Source organism: Mesocricetus auratus, unplaced genomic scaffold, assembly GCF_017639785.1.
Source record: "Mesocricetus auratus isolate SY011 unplaced genomic scaffold, BCM_Maur_2.0 Super-Scaffold_4256, whole genome shotgun sequence".
Classification (NCBI taxonomy): domain Eukaryota; kingdom Metazoa; phylum Chordata; class Mammalia; order Rodentia; family Cricetidae; genus Mesocricetus; species Mesocricetus auratus.
Genome location: NW_024429182.1, coordinates 107,543,488 through 107,560,524, shown reverse-complemented (window position 1 = coordinate 107,560,524; position 17,037 = coordinate 107,543,488). Strand labels below are relative to the sequence as shown.

At 38.7% G+C, this 17,037-nt stretch overlaps 1 protein-coding gene across 5 annotated transcripts in view; it reads left to right on the top strand.

The window, feature by feature from the left end:
- Dlg2 (discs large MAGUK scaffold protein 2) overlaps positions 1-17,037 on the top strand; it is a 1,919,116-nt gene that overhangs the window by 238,340 nt on the left and 1,663,739 nt on the right. For all 5 annotated transcript variants that reach the window (XM_040732003.1, XM_040732001.1, XM_040732000.1 and 2 more), the window contains exon 3: positions 10,038-10,183. In XM_040732003.1, the coding sequence (XP_040587937.1) occupies positions 10,038-10,183 (146 nt within the window). The remainder of the gene's footprint in view (positions 1-10,037; positions 10,184-17,037) is intronic.

Sequence of the window (17,037 nt, the reverse complement as noted above, 5' to 3'; positions counted from 1 at the left end):
AATTGGGATCACTATTTAAATTATTAGTAGATGTCCTTTAAAAGGGACATAACCATTAAGTACCTTTGAGAATCATTTAAGGATTGTAAACTATACTATGTCCCAAATAGTCCCTTTTTTTTTCTAACCTGTAGCTCTCACTAGTTGACAAGGCCTCATTTGCATCTGAGCTGACAAGGCCTAATTTGTATCTACACAGACACCTTTGGGGGTGGGAGCCTGCCAAAGCGGCAGGGCAGTTCCCTGAAAAACCCTCTCTCTCTTTTTTTTTTTTTATTTTGGACTGGCTCTGAGGGCTTAACTTGAAATTTTGTTAAAATATTAACCGACTGACTGGATGTTTCTTTTGGCTATATCTAAATCGGTTTAGGTAGTTTTTAACTGTTTGAAGGGATTTACGTATCCCTTTAATCATATCCAAGGCAATTAGAACAGTTGCTTTTGTCAACATTCACGCATTTACATTTCACACTTTATACATACTGACATGGCCACGTCCATACACACAGACCATGTATACATATCTCTCTTTTTGCCTAGGTTATGATTAGTTTGTTGAACTGAAATTTCTTTAACAGAACAACTCCAGTCAATCTTTGAATTAAAACAAAAGGTTGAAAAAGTCCTGTATGTCCCTCATCATTTCTTTATTTGAGAAGTTTTGAGCTACACTCAGGGGCTACAGCCATACCCACTCCTTGTAATTCTGTAGATGTAAAGTGGAAAGGCCAGGCTTTTGCCAAAAGTTTTTAGAGATTACTTACAAAATTGACCTTAAATTTGTATTAATAACCTACCCCATATAAATGTAACTAAACATTTTTATTTTATATACCTTTGTCTTTTTTTTACTGAATACTAATATCATTTATGAACTGTTACCAATTTTTTAATTGACCTTAAACTTGCAACAATAACCTACCCCATATAAATGTAACCAAACATTTTTATTTTATATACCTTTGTCATTTCTTTACTGAATACTAATACCTCATTTATTAACTTTACCAATTTTTTTAATTTACCCATCTTTAATCTATCCTCCCATTGAGGATGATCCTCCAATCCACCCTCCAACTGAGGGCAACTTCTTATATTAGGTTTCCTTTCTTTCCTGACCTTTGTTAGGTGAGGGCCTAGACATTTAATCCAATCCACCCTTCAACTGAGGGTGATCTCTTAGGTTCCCTTTCTTTCCTGACCTTTGCCAGGCAAGGGCCTAGACATTTAATCCAATCCACCCTTTAACTGAGGGTGATCTCTTAGGTTCCCTTTCTTTCCTGACCTTTGTCAGGCAAGGTCCTAGACATTTAATCTGGTACCCCTAGCTTGGTACCCCCTTTTTAATACATACTTATAGCCTTACTTGTTGGCCATCCTTTTAGATCTCTGAGTTTTCCTTTACTTTCCTGACCTCAGTGGATCAGGTGAAAGACTGGAGATTTTTTATTTTATTTCTTATTTTACCCTCTTTTTTTTTTGGACTGGGTTTCTCTCTATCTTTTTGGAGGCTGTCCTGGAACTCGCTCTATATACAAGGATGGCCTCCATCCTACCTACCTCTGTCTCTCAAGTGTTGGGATTAAAGGCATATGCCACCAACACCCGACTCTAAAGATCATAGCGAACATCCTTCCAATCTGGGACATTTAAGCCTCCCCCAGTAATGAACCATGGACTGGCACGTTCAATCCATTTTAAAAAGCCTTCCAAGGTTTTAGACTTTACTGTAGTCCCATGTCCTTTAAGTAACTTTTTAACTTGATACTGTAATTCAAGCTTCCCAGAACTATTCCCCATGGTTTCTTTTATTTTTTCCCCAATCTGTCCCTGGCCAGAAAAAGAGATGAACCTGCTCACTTACCTTGCTTTCACAATCTTGGTGGGATCCTCCAATTGTCGCACCTGCTGTGTAGCCTGCATCCGAGAATGTAGCGAGGTGGTCGGGATAGATGACACAGAGACCGGTCGGTTGCTTTAAGAAAACTTTATGCTCCCCAAGTTGGCTTAGGAGAAGTCTCTAAGTCCGCTTAGGAGAACTCCCAAGAAAAAAACGCTTCCCTTTTTAAAGACTTCTCCCATCCATCTACATACAATTCTCCAACAACTCTTCCAGACTTCTCACCCTCCTGGCTGGTGGCTTAATCTCCAGCCCCAGAATCAGGGAGAAACAGCAGGGGGAACAGGAAGAAGCATCTAGCCTTAGTGGGTGTCAAAGTCATGGTGTTTCAGTGAGCAAGCCCTTATCTGAGCCCTATCAAGAGCTTTATAGCACTGAATTATTTTCAGTAAACATTATCTCACAGCTGCCTGCTCCCAGGCGGAAGGGGAAGTGGGTCTCTGTTCAAGGTCTGGTTTCCCCAAATCCTGAGTGAGGTAATCCAGTAACAAAAAGACAAACATGGTATGTACTCCCTCATATATGGATTTTAGACATAGATCTGGGGAGTGCCAGCCTACAATCCCATTGCCAGAGAGTCGGGGAAACAGAACCTTCATCCAATGGCTGACTGAAGCAGAGGCAGACTCCTACAGCTAAAAACTTAGCTGAACTCAAGGAACCCAGTGACAGAGAGGGAGGACTGATGAGCAAAGGGGTTAAGACTGGGCTGGTTTAACCCCCAGAAACAGCTGACCTGACAAGGGGTAGCTCTTGAATCCCATACTGATGCCTGGGAATCCAGCATGGAGCTGATCAAGTCCCCCTGAGTATGGGTGTCAGTGAGGAGGCCTAGGCAATCTATTGGGCCTTGGGCAGTAGATCAGTATTTATCCCTAGCATACAAATGGACTTTGGGTGCCCATCCCATAATGAGAGATGCACTCTCACCCTGGACTCTTAGGGGAGGGTCTAGGCCCTGCCCTGGGTGAAATGATAGACTATGGACATCCCCATGGAGGGCCTCTCCCTCCCTGGGGAAATGAGGGGCCATTGTGGGGGTTGGTGGGAGGGATGGGAGGAGGGGAGGGAAAGGGAGAGGGACCTGGAATTGACATGTGAAGCAACCTTGTTTCTAATTTAAATTTAAAAATAAAAAGGGAAAAAAACCCACTTCTAATATGCTCCAGGATTGCAAATATTAAATCAACTGAAGCAATCTGCCAAGTAGCAGGATTCGTTCCCTGCTCCATCCTCTTCTCCCCACACCAACAGTTTTTCTTTTCATGGTAGGTTCCTGGTGTTACTTCTTCCCACTCAGTTGAACTGAGTTTTGGTAAGGGAATTTTTATGCTGATGGCTATTTCATATTTAGATCTTTGCCTTTACAGACCAAACAGAAGAGGTAGAAGACTTTCTTTGTGGGGAGAGGACATTTGAGTCTATAGAAAGAGTGTGATAAGGCTATGACACGGGCCTGAACTCTGGCGGTAGGAATTATGGTGACAGAAATGAGTAGTAATATGGAAGGGTACTGATGAGAGAAACATAAAAAAATGACAAATCAACTTAGGGTGGCATTAAAAACAATGCTTGCTAACTACAAGTGGAATTTGACACTGATAATTGAATAGCTCAAGTTTAAGTAATCATTGACTTAAATGAGTCTACATTCATCTTCTCTGGTAGTATATTAAGCAAAGGAGTGAAGTATACACTGAACATTCTGTCATTTTGGAAGATACAAATCAAATAAATTGCAATTCAACGTAAAGTACCTTCTCTATGATTATCTCTATGTGGCCATGTCAGTGCCATTTTACTTTCAAGTGTATTTAGTTAATGAGTCCTTAGCATAGGTAAGTTAAGGACTATAGTCCCTCCACTGGATAACAGATTGATCTAGGACTCAAAATTCGAAGCTTTGGACATGCTGTGTATAAAACCATGTTTGCACCCTTAGAGTGAAATTTTATGTATAAAAATTAATTGTTTTGTTTGTACGTCATTGTACTTTAAAGAGACTGTAGCTATGGATTTCTGCAGAAACTCTTTCCTTTTTAACTAATATTGAAGACCTAATGTTAAAAATCAACTTGCTTTCTGGAGTTTTTTGTTGTTGTCTGCTTGATTTTTAATCCTCATTCCTTTGACTTTTGCAAATACCTTATAATTCTTATAGGGTATTATATCATAATACAATAACATAATATAGTATAAAGGCTTATAGTATAAACCTTACAGTGTTAAACATTCCAAGGGTCCTTTTTTTAATCTTTGAAGATTTCCCTTCTGTTCTCAGATATTTTCAAACCTGACTTCATAAATACTTTATTAAGAGAGGCAGAATAAAGTTGTAGCCATGTATAAAATTAAAAGATTTTAAAACTTTGGATTTTTTCGCTCCTCTCTCTCTGTTGCTGGGTTCCTTGGGTTCTGTTCAGTTTGTGGAAGGAATTGGCAATAGGGTGGGAGGATGGGGGGGATGGGAGGGTACGGGAGAAGGGGAGGGAGAGGGAACTGGGATTGATATGTAAAACAAGCTATTTAAAATAAAAAAATGTTAAAAAACAAAAAAAACAAAAAAAAAACTTTGGATTTTTTGCCTTTGCTGGTCTGGAATTCACGTTGGATTGCAACTTATTGAATGCAGGCCTCAAACTCACAAAGATCCACCTGCCTCTGCCTCTGGAGTGGTAGCATTAAAGGTGTGTACCCCCACACCTTTATTTTTATAATTGGTATTGACTTAGTTGAGCCTGCATTCATCCTCTCTAGTAATTTTTTAAAGAAACAAAGTGTACTCAGCCTGTAATTCTTATAGTCATGACACATTTCATACTTTAAAAATTTTTTTATTTAAATTAAAAACAATCGTATTTTACATACCAATCCCGGTTCCCTTTTTCTTCCATCCTCCTCCCTTCTCCACATTCCACCCCTATCCATTACTTAGAGAGGGTGAGGCCTCAATACTTTTAATTAATTAATGAACAATATCACTGCCAGAGAATCTGGGAAACAGGGAGAAACCCTAAGAGAGATATGCATGGTACCCCAGAGAAGGGAAATGGGACAGGATCTCCTGAGCTGATTGGGAGCATGGGGAGAGGGAGAGGGAGCTGAGAAAAAGAGAGGGGGAGAAGAGAAGAGGAGAGTAGGACATGGAGGAACAGGAAGGTTGGGTCCAGGGAAAAATAGAGGAGAGCAGGATGAGAGACACCATAATAGAGGAAGTTATTATAGGTTTGAGGAGAGATCTAGCCCTAGTGAGATTTCCAGAGATCTACAAGGATGATACAAACTGGCAATCTAACCAGCAGTGGAGAGGCTACCTTAAATGCCCTTCTCAGATAATGAGATTGACAACTACCTTATATGACATCTTAGAGCCTTCATCCAGTAGCTGATGGAAGCAGAGGCAGACACCCACAGCTAAACACTGAACTGAACTCCTGGGACCCAGGTGAGAGGAGAGTGATGAGCAAAAGGGTCAAGACCGGACTGGTGAAACCCACAGAAACTGCTGACCTGAACAAGGGAGACCCCAGACTTATGGCTGAGAGGCCAGCATGGGACTGATCCAGACCCCCTAACTTCGGGTGTCAGCGAGGAGGCCTTGGCAATCTATGAGGCCTTGGGTAGTAGATCAGTATTTATCCTGGCATACAAATGGACTTTGGGACCCCATTCCACATGGAGGGATGCTCTCTCAGCCTGGAAACATGGGGGAGGGCCTAGGCCCTGCCCAGGATGATATGACAGACTTTGGAGAAGCTCCATGGGCCTCACCCTCCCTGGAGAATGGAGTGGGGATTGGGTGGAGGGCTGGTAGTGAGGAGGGGAGGGTGAGGGAACTGACATTGACATGTGAAGCAAACTTGCTTCTAATTTAAATAAAAATAGAAAAAGAAAGAAAAAAGCAATAATACATAATAAAGATGTATTCATTATACACACACACACACACACACACATATCTCATCATAAAAACAAAACTTTCAAATACAGAGCTAGATCCTGCCCTTTAATTCCTTTTCTACCTTCTTGTTCTACTTTTGTTTCATTTCTTTTCCTATCCTGCCCAGCCTGTCTGCTGCAGTAGCTATAGGCAGTTCCTACCATGATGATGACACAACTGCTAAGTTTTGGCTTTATAGTAACATGAAACTGTATCTTATGTTTTTATTTCTATTTTCCTAGGGTAGTGATATCTGAAAAAATAAGTTTACAACTTGTGGTCCCCTGCCTCTGCCTCCTTCTGCAAATCCTACTGGATCGCACCACTATAAACCTTGGGGGCTCATACACTATAGACTGACATGTGTGGAACCTGCGTGCGATCTACCTAGGCCTTCTTTATGTGGGTGACAGTTATATGGCTTGATTTGTTTGGGGGGAGGGGGCAGGGGTGGGGATGTCTGGTAGTGGTATAAGGTGCATGAACTTGCTCAGCCATGATGGGGGAGGGAGGGGCTATATCCTGCCTCAACTTTGTATGCTAGACTTTGTTTACTTCCCAAGAAAGGTCTTACCCTGTCTGAGGAGTGGGAAGGAGGGAGGTGGAGGAGCGGGAGAAGGAGAGGGAGGGGGTTGATAAGTAAATTGAAAAATAAAAAAATTTTGAATAAAAAAAGAAGAAAATAAGTTTACAATGCGGGGCCACAGCAGTGAGCTTAAACTGTGAGTCAGTCAAGTTGTCCCTGGAGTAAACATCTGTTAGGCTCAATGTCCTGTGCTCCTAAGTTGTGCTGTTAGGTGTATTACACAACATTCCGACTTACAGTGTTTTCTACCTGCATTGTGCACATAGCACCTTTGTAAGTCAAGGAAAATTTTTCTTTGTTTTCACACGTTCCTTTGCCTCTGTTTTGTCTCATGTGTGCATATGGATGCCTGTAAACATGGTTTACTTTTATATACTTCTGAATTTTAAAAAACAATCTTCATTTTGAGAGTGAATTTGGCACTCAATATTATGTTTGTAAGGTTCACCCATGTGATTTCATATTATAAGTTATTTCACTTCTTTATAAACTCCTCTTTAAGAACATGACATAGTCAATCCATTTTCTTTATGATGAGCACTGGGTTGTTCCTAACATGTTGCATTGATGGCTTATGTAGCTGTGAATGCTATTGAGTTCTGTTAAATGCAGGGTTTAACTAGAATGCATGCTGAGAGCAGAAAGAACAGCTTTTAGCAGAAACACTTGACCAATTTTCTGGGAATAAAAACTGTGTTTTGGAGTACTCACAGCAATTTAGCAGTTATGTATATGCTTTTATCCTTGTCATTGCATTGTCAGACTTTATTATTTTTGTTGTAAATGGAATTATATTATGATCTTATTTAGTATCTGTCCCACTACAAGTTGTGAGTCTTTCACCATCTCATCGATTATATGTATATCTTTAATTAAGAAATGCTTGTTTTTGCTATTATTTTTCTTTGGTTTTTGTGTGTATTCTTTCTGATTTGTGGACTTCTTCCATGGGTACTGTTTATTTGCCTCTATGTTGTAAAATTTAGTTCCCTCAGTTTGCACTTTGTAATATTGCTTCATTTTTTTAGGTGTACCTGAAAGTGTAATGAGCTGTGCATGTGTGAGACACATAATTTAATATCTGATTTTTTGTTCACATTACTAGAATAGCCTTAATATAAAGAATATCCACTAAAATTGAAGGATTTCCCCTTTCTATGGCTGTGATGTTCTATTGTGTGGTTGATCATCTATTTATAGACATTTGGTTTATTTTCATGTATCAATTTTCAGACTGACAAGGATATATATTTCCTTTTATTTTAAATAAACAGCCAAAAACATGAATGGCTAGATGGATTAGTAATCACACATGTAGGTCTTTTAAACAACTTTTTTCAGAGTTTTTAATTTTCCACTATTGTACAGGAGTCCCATTTCCCCATCTTTCCTGTTAGTGCTCAGGATACTCAGCCCTGGCTTTAACCATTATATTGAATATGTGGTATTATCTCATTGTGATTTTAATTTTCATTCCTCCAACAATGTTGAACATTATTTTCTTTTGTGAAGTGTATGTTTTAATTTTCACCAAGTTTTGCATTAGATTTAATTTCTCTTAGTTTGTGAGCTTTTTATACTCTAATACAACAATTTTAATCAAAGTAAATCATTCCTGTGATGATGGTTATTCTATCTAAAGAATTTGAAGTTTTAACTCTATTGTCTTCTTTCAAAAACTCTGATTTTTCTTTTCTTTGTTTTAAGATTTTCTCTGTCTTTGGTACTATAGAATTCCATTTTAATATACTTTCTATGAGCCATACATTTCTCTGAACTTCCTTACTTAAAAGTTAGAATATTCTCGAGCCCATTCCACATGGAGGGATGTTATCTCAGCCTGGACACATGGGGTAGGGCTAGGGCCTGCTCTGGATGAGGTGATAGACTTTGGAGATCCCCCATAGAGGGCCTCACCCTCCCTGGGGAGCAGAGTGGGATATTGGGTGGGGGGTTGGGGGAGTTGGTGAGGGACAGGGGAGGAGGGGACGGAGAGGGATCTGGGATTGACATGTGAAGCAAGCTTGTTTCTAATTTAAATTAAAAAAGAGGGGAAAAAGAAAAATATATTCAAATAGATGAATAATTTTGTTTAAAAATGGAATATTCTCAAGGTTATAAGCATATTAAAATGAGCACTTGTATAATTTGTGTAGAGATTTCATTGTTAGTATTTCATTGTACTTGTATATGCCCCACCAATCCATACATGGGCATCATCCATCCATACATCTGAAAGTAATTACATTTCTAATACTTGGAAGTTACTTTTGTTCTACCCCATTCTGCCTGAGCCTTGTTATTTTCTCTTCTTTGTTTTTAACAATTACATAATTGAAAGTGTTGTGTATAGATCTACTATATTCTGTGTCAGATAACTGATGGGATGAGAATAACCAGACACTTAAGTCTATTGTTTCTAGTTATTGTTGTTTCTTCTGAATCTCTTTCATAGTAGCACACCTACTTTGTTATTGTTGTGTGTGTGTAAAAGATGATGCTTTGAGATCTCCCCTATATGCCCCGCTACCAGCAATACTTTAAAGTGTGTGATCTAATCTGCGCATAGCTGATTCGAAGGTCACTCAGTCTTTCAGTGTTAAAAACAGTTGTCCTCAAAAACACTCCTTAAAGTTAGAAAATGTAACCTGATGGAATATTAATTCTACTCCCTTCCATCCTAAGCCTGAAAATATATTTATAAAAAACATTTTAGGGGCCATTTGGGGATCTAACTGTGATTTGCAATGCTCTTAGGAAAACTGGTTTAATCAGTTACATGTTTCATTTGGAGTAGTTTTATACTTATAGAAAAGTTACAAAGATGGGGCAGATAGTTGCCATAGATACCCTTTCTGTTTTGTTTATTACCAACAGCTTCTGTCAGTGTTGTAGCCATAATATATCACCATGGGGCATGAGTCAGTTGTCACATCTTGATCAAATTTCTTTAGGCTTTAGCTCAGGCTGTCTGTGTTACAGGAGCCTAATGGGGACAGCATGTCTTCCCCATGTCTCTATTTCCTTGCACTCTTCTAGGCCATGACAGTTTCTCAAAGCCTTTACACATGCTTTAGGTTTTATCTTCCCCATTATCGATCACTACAAATAGGATGAATACCAATGTTTTTGGTTTACCTATAGAGTCTTTCCAAGAATTCATCATTCTGCATTTCTTTAATTTTGCATTTTTCCCTCCCAGATGTGAGATGTATAAAGTCATGCAGTATTTATTCTTTTCAGACTGGATTCTTTCATGTGCCAATATAACCTTTTGAAATTCATCCATGTTTTCAAATGCTTTCATAGCTTATTATCTCTTATGTCTCAATGATACCCTGATTCACAGACTTACCACAGTTTTCTTGTTCAACTATTATCTTGTTCACTTCTTGTGCCCACAATTTTGAATGAAATTGCTGTATTTATTTTGATGCTGGTAAAAAGTCAGTTCTCAGGATTTTATGTTTCTGATTGCTTTAGTTTGGAATACAATTATTCTTTTATTTTAATTAGCCACATTTTCATGCATACTACATGTACATATACACATAAGCTATTTATGAAGTGCTATATGACATTTTGGTTCTTTCCTGATATTTTCTTTACAGATATTCAAGAATTTTATGAGGTGACATTATTAAATTCTCATAAAAGCTGTGAGCAGAAGATAGAAGAAGCCAACCAAGTTGTACAGAAATGGGAAAGGACTCTCATTCATGATCCATGCCGTGATGGTCTGCAGAAGTCTGTAGAGGTATGCAGCTGAAACTCCTGAGAGAGCCAGGGAGACACAAATGCATGTTTGTAAAGGCATGGGCCATTGTTAGAGTAGTATAGTCATTATTCCTGTGAATGGAAGCAGTATTATGTTTGCAGTCTTAATCCAGGGAAATCTGGATTTTTCTAAGAGATAATTTAGAGTACAAGAAAGACATGGTTTGCATATTTTTGGATATGGTTTTTCAATTAAACAAGTGAATTCTATTAGGGGAATTGTTTTAATTTGAGGAGACTCAGCTTTGAACATTGATATGACCAAGATAATAATCCTCCTTCAAAGACACTTTCTTTCAAAACTTGGTTACTGAAATTTTTATTTGTTAAATTAAAGTTTCTTGTATAATTTTCTGTATTACTTAGAATTGATTTGGAAATTGGGTAGAATGGAGCCTGATAATCATCTTAGTTACTTTGAAAAGAAGGTAATAATGGCAATAATTTTAAAATCAGTAGATACCCAACACATGAAGCACAAAAATAGATTGTGTTCTAGTTTCAACAGATAGAAATAATTATTTTGACTTTTGAGAACCTTTTTCTAAAAATAAATGACTAACACACACAAAAAGAACTTTTTTCTATACAGACATATTTATTTTATTATGTAAAATTCATATGTGAATATTTAGTTATATAATGAATATAAACAATATATACATAAGGTATATATAGGGAAATTGGTTACATTTTTATATTTATTTTTTAACTTTTTAATAGATTTTATTTAAATTAAAAACAATCTTATTTTACATATCAATCCCAGTTCCCTCTCCCTCTCATTCTTACATGGCCCTCACCGACCCCCATCCCATCCCCTATCCACTCCCCAGGAAGTGTAAGGCCTTCCACGAGGGATCATCAAAATCTGTCAAGTCATTTGGGGCAAGGTTCAGGTTCTTCCCTGTGTATCTAGGCTAAGAGAGTATCCCACCATGGGAAATGGGCTCCCGAAGTCCATTTGTGCACTAGGGATACTCCTGGTTCTACTGCCAGAGGCCCCATAGACTGCCCAGTGCTTCTAGCTGACACCCACATTCAGGGAGCCTGGTTTGGTTCTGTGTTGGTTCCCCAGCTGTTAGACTGGAGTTCATGAGTTCCCACTTGCTCAGGTCAGCTGTTTCTGTGGGTTTTCCCAGCATTGTGTTGACATCTTTGTTCATTATTGCTCCCTCTTTGAAACTGCATTCCAGGAGTTTGACTCAGTGCTTGGCTGTGGATCTCTGCTTCTGCTTCCTTCAGCTACTGGGTGAAGACTCTAGGATGACATTTAAGGTAGTCATCATTCTCATTATAGGGGAAGGGCATTTAAGGTAGCCACTCCACTGTTGCTTAGGGTCCTACTTGGGGTTATCCTTATGGATCTCTGTATAATTCCCTAGTGCCAGATTTCTCTTTAAACCTATAATGGCTCCCTCTATTGGTGTGTCTCTTTTCATGTTCTCCTATATTCCTTTCCCCACTCAATCTTTTGATCCTTCAAGTTCTCCTCCCCCGCCTCTCCCCCCCTTTCTCTTTCTCTTACCTCTTTCCTCGCTCCCCCCCATGCTCCCAGTTTGTTCAGGGGCTCTTGTCCCTTTCCACTTCACTGGGGGACCGTCGATGTCTCTTATGGTCCTCCTTGTTTCCTAACTTCTCTGGAGGTGTGGATTGTAGGCTGGTAACTCTTTTCTTCAGGTCTAATATCCATATATGAGTGAGTACATACAATGTTTGTCTTTCTGTGACTGGGTTACCTCACTTAGGATGGTTTCTTCTAGTTCCATCCATTTGCCTGCAAATTTCAAGATCCTATTGTTTTTTAAAGACCAGTCAACAAGACTAAATGGCAGCCCACAGAATGGGAAAAGATCTTCACCAACCCACGTCAGACAGAGGGCTGATTTACAGAATATACAAAGAACACAAGAATCTAGTCAGCAGAACACAAAATAATTCAACTAAAAAATGAGGTACAGAATTAAACAGAGAATTCTCAATAGAGGAATCTAAAATGTCTGGAAGACAATTAAGAAATTGCTCAACATCCTTAGCCATTAGAGAAATACAAATCAAAACAGCTCTGAGATATCATCTTACACCTGTCAGAATGGCTAAAATAAAAAACACCAATGACAGTTTATGCTGAAGAGGATGTGGAGAAAGGGGAACACTCCTCCACTGCTGTTGGGAGTGCCAACTTGTACAGCCACTTTGGAAATCAGTTTGGCGGCTTCTCTGGAAAACGGGAACCTGTCTACCTCAAGATCCGGCAATTCCACTCTTAGGCATATGCCCAAAGAATGCACATTCACACAACAAGGACATCTGTTCAACTATATTCATAGCAGCACTATTGCTGACAGCCAGAACCTGGAAGCAACCTAGATGCTCCTCTCCTGAAGAATAGATACAGAAAATGTGGTACATTTACACATGTGGAGTACATTTATTTTATTACATATTTTTATTTATTTTCCTTTAAAATTAGATTACAATGTGTTAGGTAAGTAGAAAGAAAACAGGGTAAAATGTGGTGAGGAAGGATGAATGTTGGGCAAAAGGATATGTGGGACAAAAAAGAGAAAAAGAGACTGGTGGATGTTTAGAGGGGGGCGTAGAAAGTGGGGGTGGGTTACTGGGGAAGGTTAGGATGAAGGAGAACCACTGAAATACACTTTGCTCAAATGGACAGACTGACTTATGTTCCATAGCTTATAGGACATTTTTAGTATTTTTTAAAAAAGATTTACTCATTTATTTTATGTGCATTGGTGTTCTGCTTGCATGAATGTCTATGTGAGGGTGTTGCATCCCCTAGAACTGGAGTTGCAGACAGCTGTGACCTGCCATGTGGGTGCTGGGAATTGAACCCAAGTCCTTTGGAAGAGCAGCCAATGCTCTTAATTGCTGAGCCATTTTTCAGCCCTATTGTAGGGTATTTTTATGTCATATATTTCCTAACTATTTTAATTGGTATAAATATTGAGTATTTAAAACTTAAGTAGTACATGACTCAGTGTTTAGGTCATCTCAAAATTTCTTTCATGAGTACTGTTGTGGTTGAGATTCACAAGAATATACATGTTCTAATTTATATCAGGTTAATTTTACGAAAGATATTATTGAATCTAATAATAGTTTAAGAATATTAATGCAGACTGACAAAGTGTTTGCGGATAGGTCTTACTAGAAAACATGCTTATGAATCTTTCTTTTTCTGTTTAATCTGTGTGTATGTAGACTAGCTAATTATTCATTATTTAAAATCATTTGTAAAATTAATGGAGACAATTTTTGCTTAATGCTTTTTTTGCTGCAATTATTTGTTCACTATTGTGGACCAACTATTAATCATCTATTTTTCTTGTGATTCAGTAAAACTATTTATTTTTAGGTGATGTTAGGATCTATATTATTTATGACGATGATTTTAAAGAAGCAAGCCATCCTGTCAGAATTATTGCATTTCTACTTTGTTGATAAAGATATTGTTTATAGTGTCATTTAATATTATATATATAGTAATTTTATGTGCTAGAGTTTATTACCTTTGCACTTTTTAAGACGGGGTCTCATGTAGTTCAATCTGGCATCATATTTACTTTATTGTTGAAGATGGCCAGTTTCTGACCCTCTAGCTTCCACTTCATAGAGCTGGAACTAAGGGGCACATCTCCATATGTGGTTTATGAGGTGCTAGAACCAAGCCCAGGGCTGGTGCATGCTAGTCAAGCACTCTATTAACTGTGCTATAGAACTCTTCTTACTGAAGTTTGCTTTTTATTCTTTCCTTTTTTTCCTTTGCTTTGTTACTGATTATTACCAATTAATTAAGTACCCTCCTATACTTTACCAGTCCCTTATTGACTTGGAATTTTGCCTTTGTAAGTGTTCAAAAACTTATGCTTATTCAATTTCTAGATGCATAGCATCATATATGTAATTTTTGCATAAATTTGTATGTATGCTTGTTCTAATTAAGTCTTGGAATTTTCAATTTTTTGTTTCTCTTTCACTTTCTGCCTCTATTATATTAGCTTTGACGTATAAAATAACTTGTTAATAACTCAGTGGGTTTTTTGTCTGTACTCATATAATATGCATTTATATACTGGTGGGAACCATGTGACTTCTTTGGGGATGAGGCCTGAGAATAGCACAAAAAATCTCTCCTTGTGACAAGGCCCCAGAGACCCTGACTCATTTGGCAGAGACTTGTGTACAATTTGCTGCAAAATTCTGGGCATGACCCATGGAGCATATGTGCTACCTGCTCTCCTTGCTTTCATGGTGCTAGCCATACTGCTGGTTTCCTTTAGTTTTACTTTCTCAGTCACAGATAAAAATGTCTATTACAAAAGTAAAACTTCTGCTTGATGACTCTCCTCTGGGAGAGCTAGAAGAAATGTTATTAAAAATATACAGTGGACCTAATTCAGCCTCTAAGGTCTTTGATGTTTCAAGTGTGACCATGAATTCAGGCTTCTCAAGAATAAGATGTTGTCCCTCCAACTAACTCTGCAACTAGCCTGAAAGAGTCACAATAGTTCGTGAAGTTTAACGTTACATATTTGTATAACTGTTCTGGAGAGAATAATTTTAGCCAGAAAAGTCTTTGAGAAATGGTAATAAACAGGTGACATCAAGAGTTAATGGGAACAGTCAGGGAATGAAGTAGAATAATAGAAACCCACAACTCTCCCATTTCCAATAATTGTTTCAATATCATAAGAAGTTAAGGGAGATGGACATAAGGACATGGGATAAACAGTGCCAACTATTAAGAGTAAGTTTCTAAGTTATGTTGCCTTTAGGATAAATGGAAAAGCCTGGTATGTCTCCAGAGGAGATGGAGTAGTACAGAATGTAGAATGAATTGATCCAGCTTCGGCTGGTGAGTTGATTGTGAGAATGCAGACCATACCAGATGTAAATATTAACCACTGTCTCTCACCCTGCATGATGTAGTAACAGCAAATGCTGTCAACTGGGCACACTGTTCCTTTGTGGTTTGCAACATTAGAGCTATGGATCAAATAGGCAATGGTTACAGGTGGGAAAGTTGGGGGACAGAAGGGGAAAGAAGCAAAGGAACAAACAGTTAATTATTATAACCATCTTCAGAAACTTGAAAGAACAAATCTGATTGCAAAACTGTTCGAGCAAACCATTGAAATTACATAAATAAAAGCGGCCCAGGCTGTATGTGGCCACTTGTTTGAAACAGGTAGTCACTTTTTCTTCATTGTGCAGACTTTACACATTTGTCCGAGGTCATCAGACCCATTTGAAACAAGCCTCCCCGCAATATACAAACTATAAACTTACATATGGGGTTTTAAATATTAATCCATACTATATATACATATGTACACACATAAGACATTTTGAGGTGTGAGTGTTTGAAACATCCATGGCTTTTTCTCAAGTTGTCTGGTACAGTTTTAGTTCTTCTGATGAATGTATAATTTTATAGTGTAGGTGTATAATAACAGGCTCAGCCATACCCAGCGGTGTGGATTTTCTGTTTTCAATGTCCTTCCTGCATGAGTAATGCCGCCCTCATCCTTATATGTGCATCTGAGTTGACTGGTGCTGTTGTTCTATGGGATAAATTCTCAGGAGTAGAATTCTTGGCTCTGAAATATGCATGATTTTAATTTGAATAAGGCTTTTCAGAATGATTTCACTTGTCAAATTTTTACCACAATGCATGGAGACATGGCTCTTGCCTCACAGTGCACCAGGACCTCTGAAATTTTGCCAGTTTCATAGGCATCATGATATCCAGCCATACTTCAGTTCTGGATTGCAGACTCCTAGTGAATGTAGCACTGTTCATGAGGTTGTCGACTGTGAATGTGCCTATTTGCCAACTTTTTTTTATCTTCACCTACTTCTCTCTCTCTACTCTTTTGTTTGACATTTAACTTGACCATTTCGTATATTTAAATCATTCAATTTATGTATTTATTCTGTATACACACTTTCTTTTTTTCTTCTTCAATATATGTTTTTATTTAAATTAGAAACATGAATGCTTCACATGTCAATCCCAGCTCCCTCTCCCACCCCTCCTCCCTTATCCCTCCACCAACCCCTCCCAGCACCCCACCCTATCCCCACATCATTCCCCAGGGAGGGTGAGGCCCTCCTTGGGGGGGATCTCCAAAGTCTGTCATTTCATCCAGGGCAGGACCTAGGCCCTTCCCCATGTGTCCAGGCTGAGAGAGCATACCTCTATTTGGAATGGGCTACCAAAGATCATGCATATACCATGGTAAACACTGGTCTAATAACCAATGCCCCAGTGATTTCTGTGTCCTCCTCACTGGCACTACCTTCATGGAGTCCAAATCAGTCCTCTGTTGGCCTCTCATCCATTAGTCTGGGATTCAAGAGCTTCCCCTTATCTGGTCAGCTGTCTTTGTGGGTTTCACCATCATGGTCTTGATCCCTTTGTTCATCATTCCTCCATCTCTGTCACCAGGTTCCAAGAATTTAGTTCAGTGTTTAGCTGTGGGTATCTGTCTCTGCTTCCATCAGTCATTGGATGAAGGTTCTAGGATGGCATATACAGTAGTCATCAACCTTATCATCAAGGGAGGGTTATTAATAGTCTCTATACTATTGCATAGTTTGGCAGTTAGTGTTACCCTTGTAGATCTCTGGAGATGTTACTAGTGTCAGCTCTCTCCTCAAGCCTATAATGACTTGATCTATTATAGTATCTCTGATCCTGCTCTCCTCTATTCTTATCTCGACTCAACCTTCCTGCTCCCCCATGCCTTCTTCTCCCCTCCTCTTATCTCCCTCTCTTTTTCCTGGTTCCCTCTCCCCTCCCCCGAT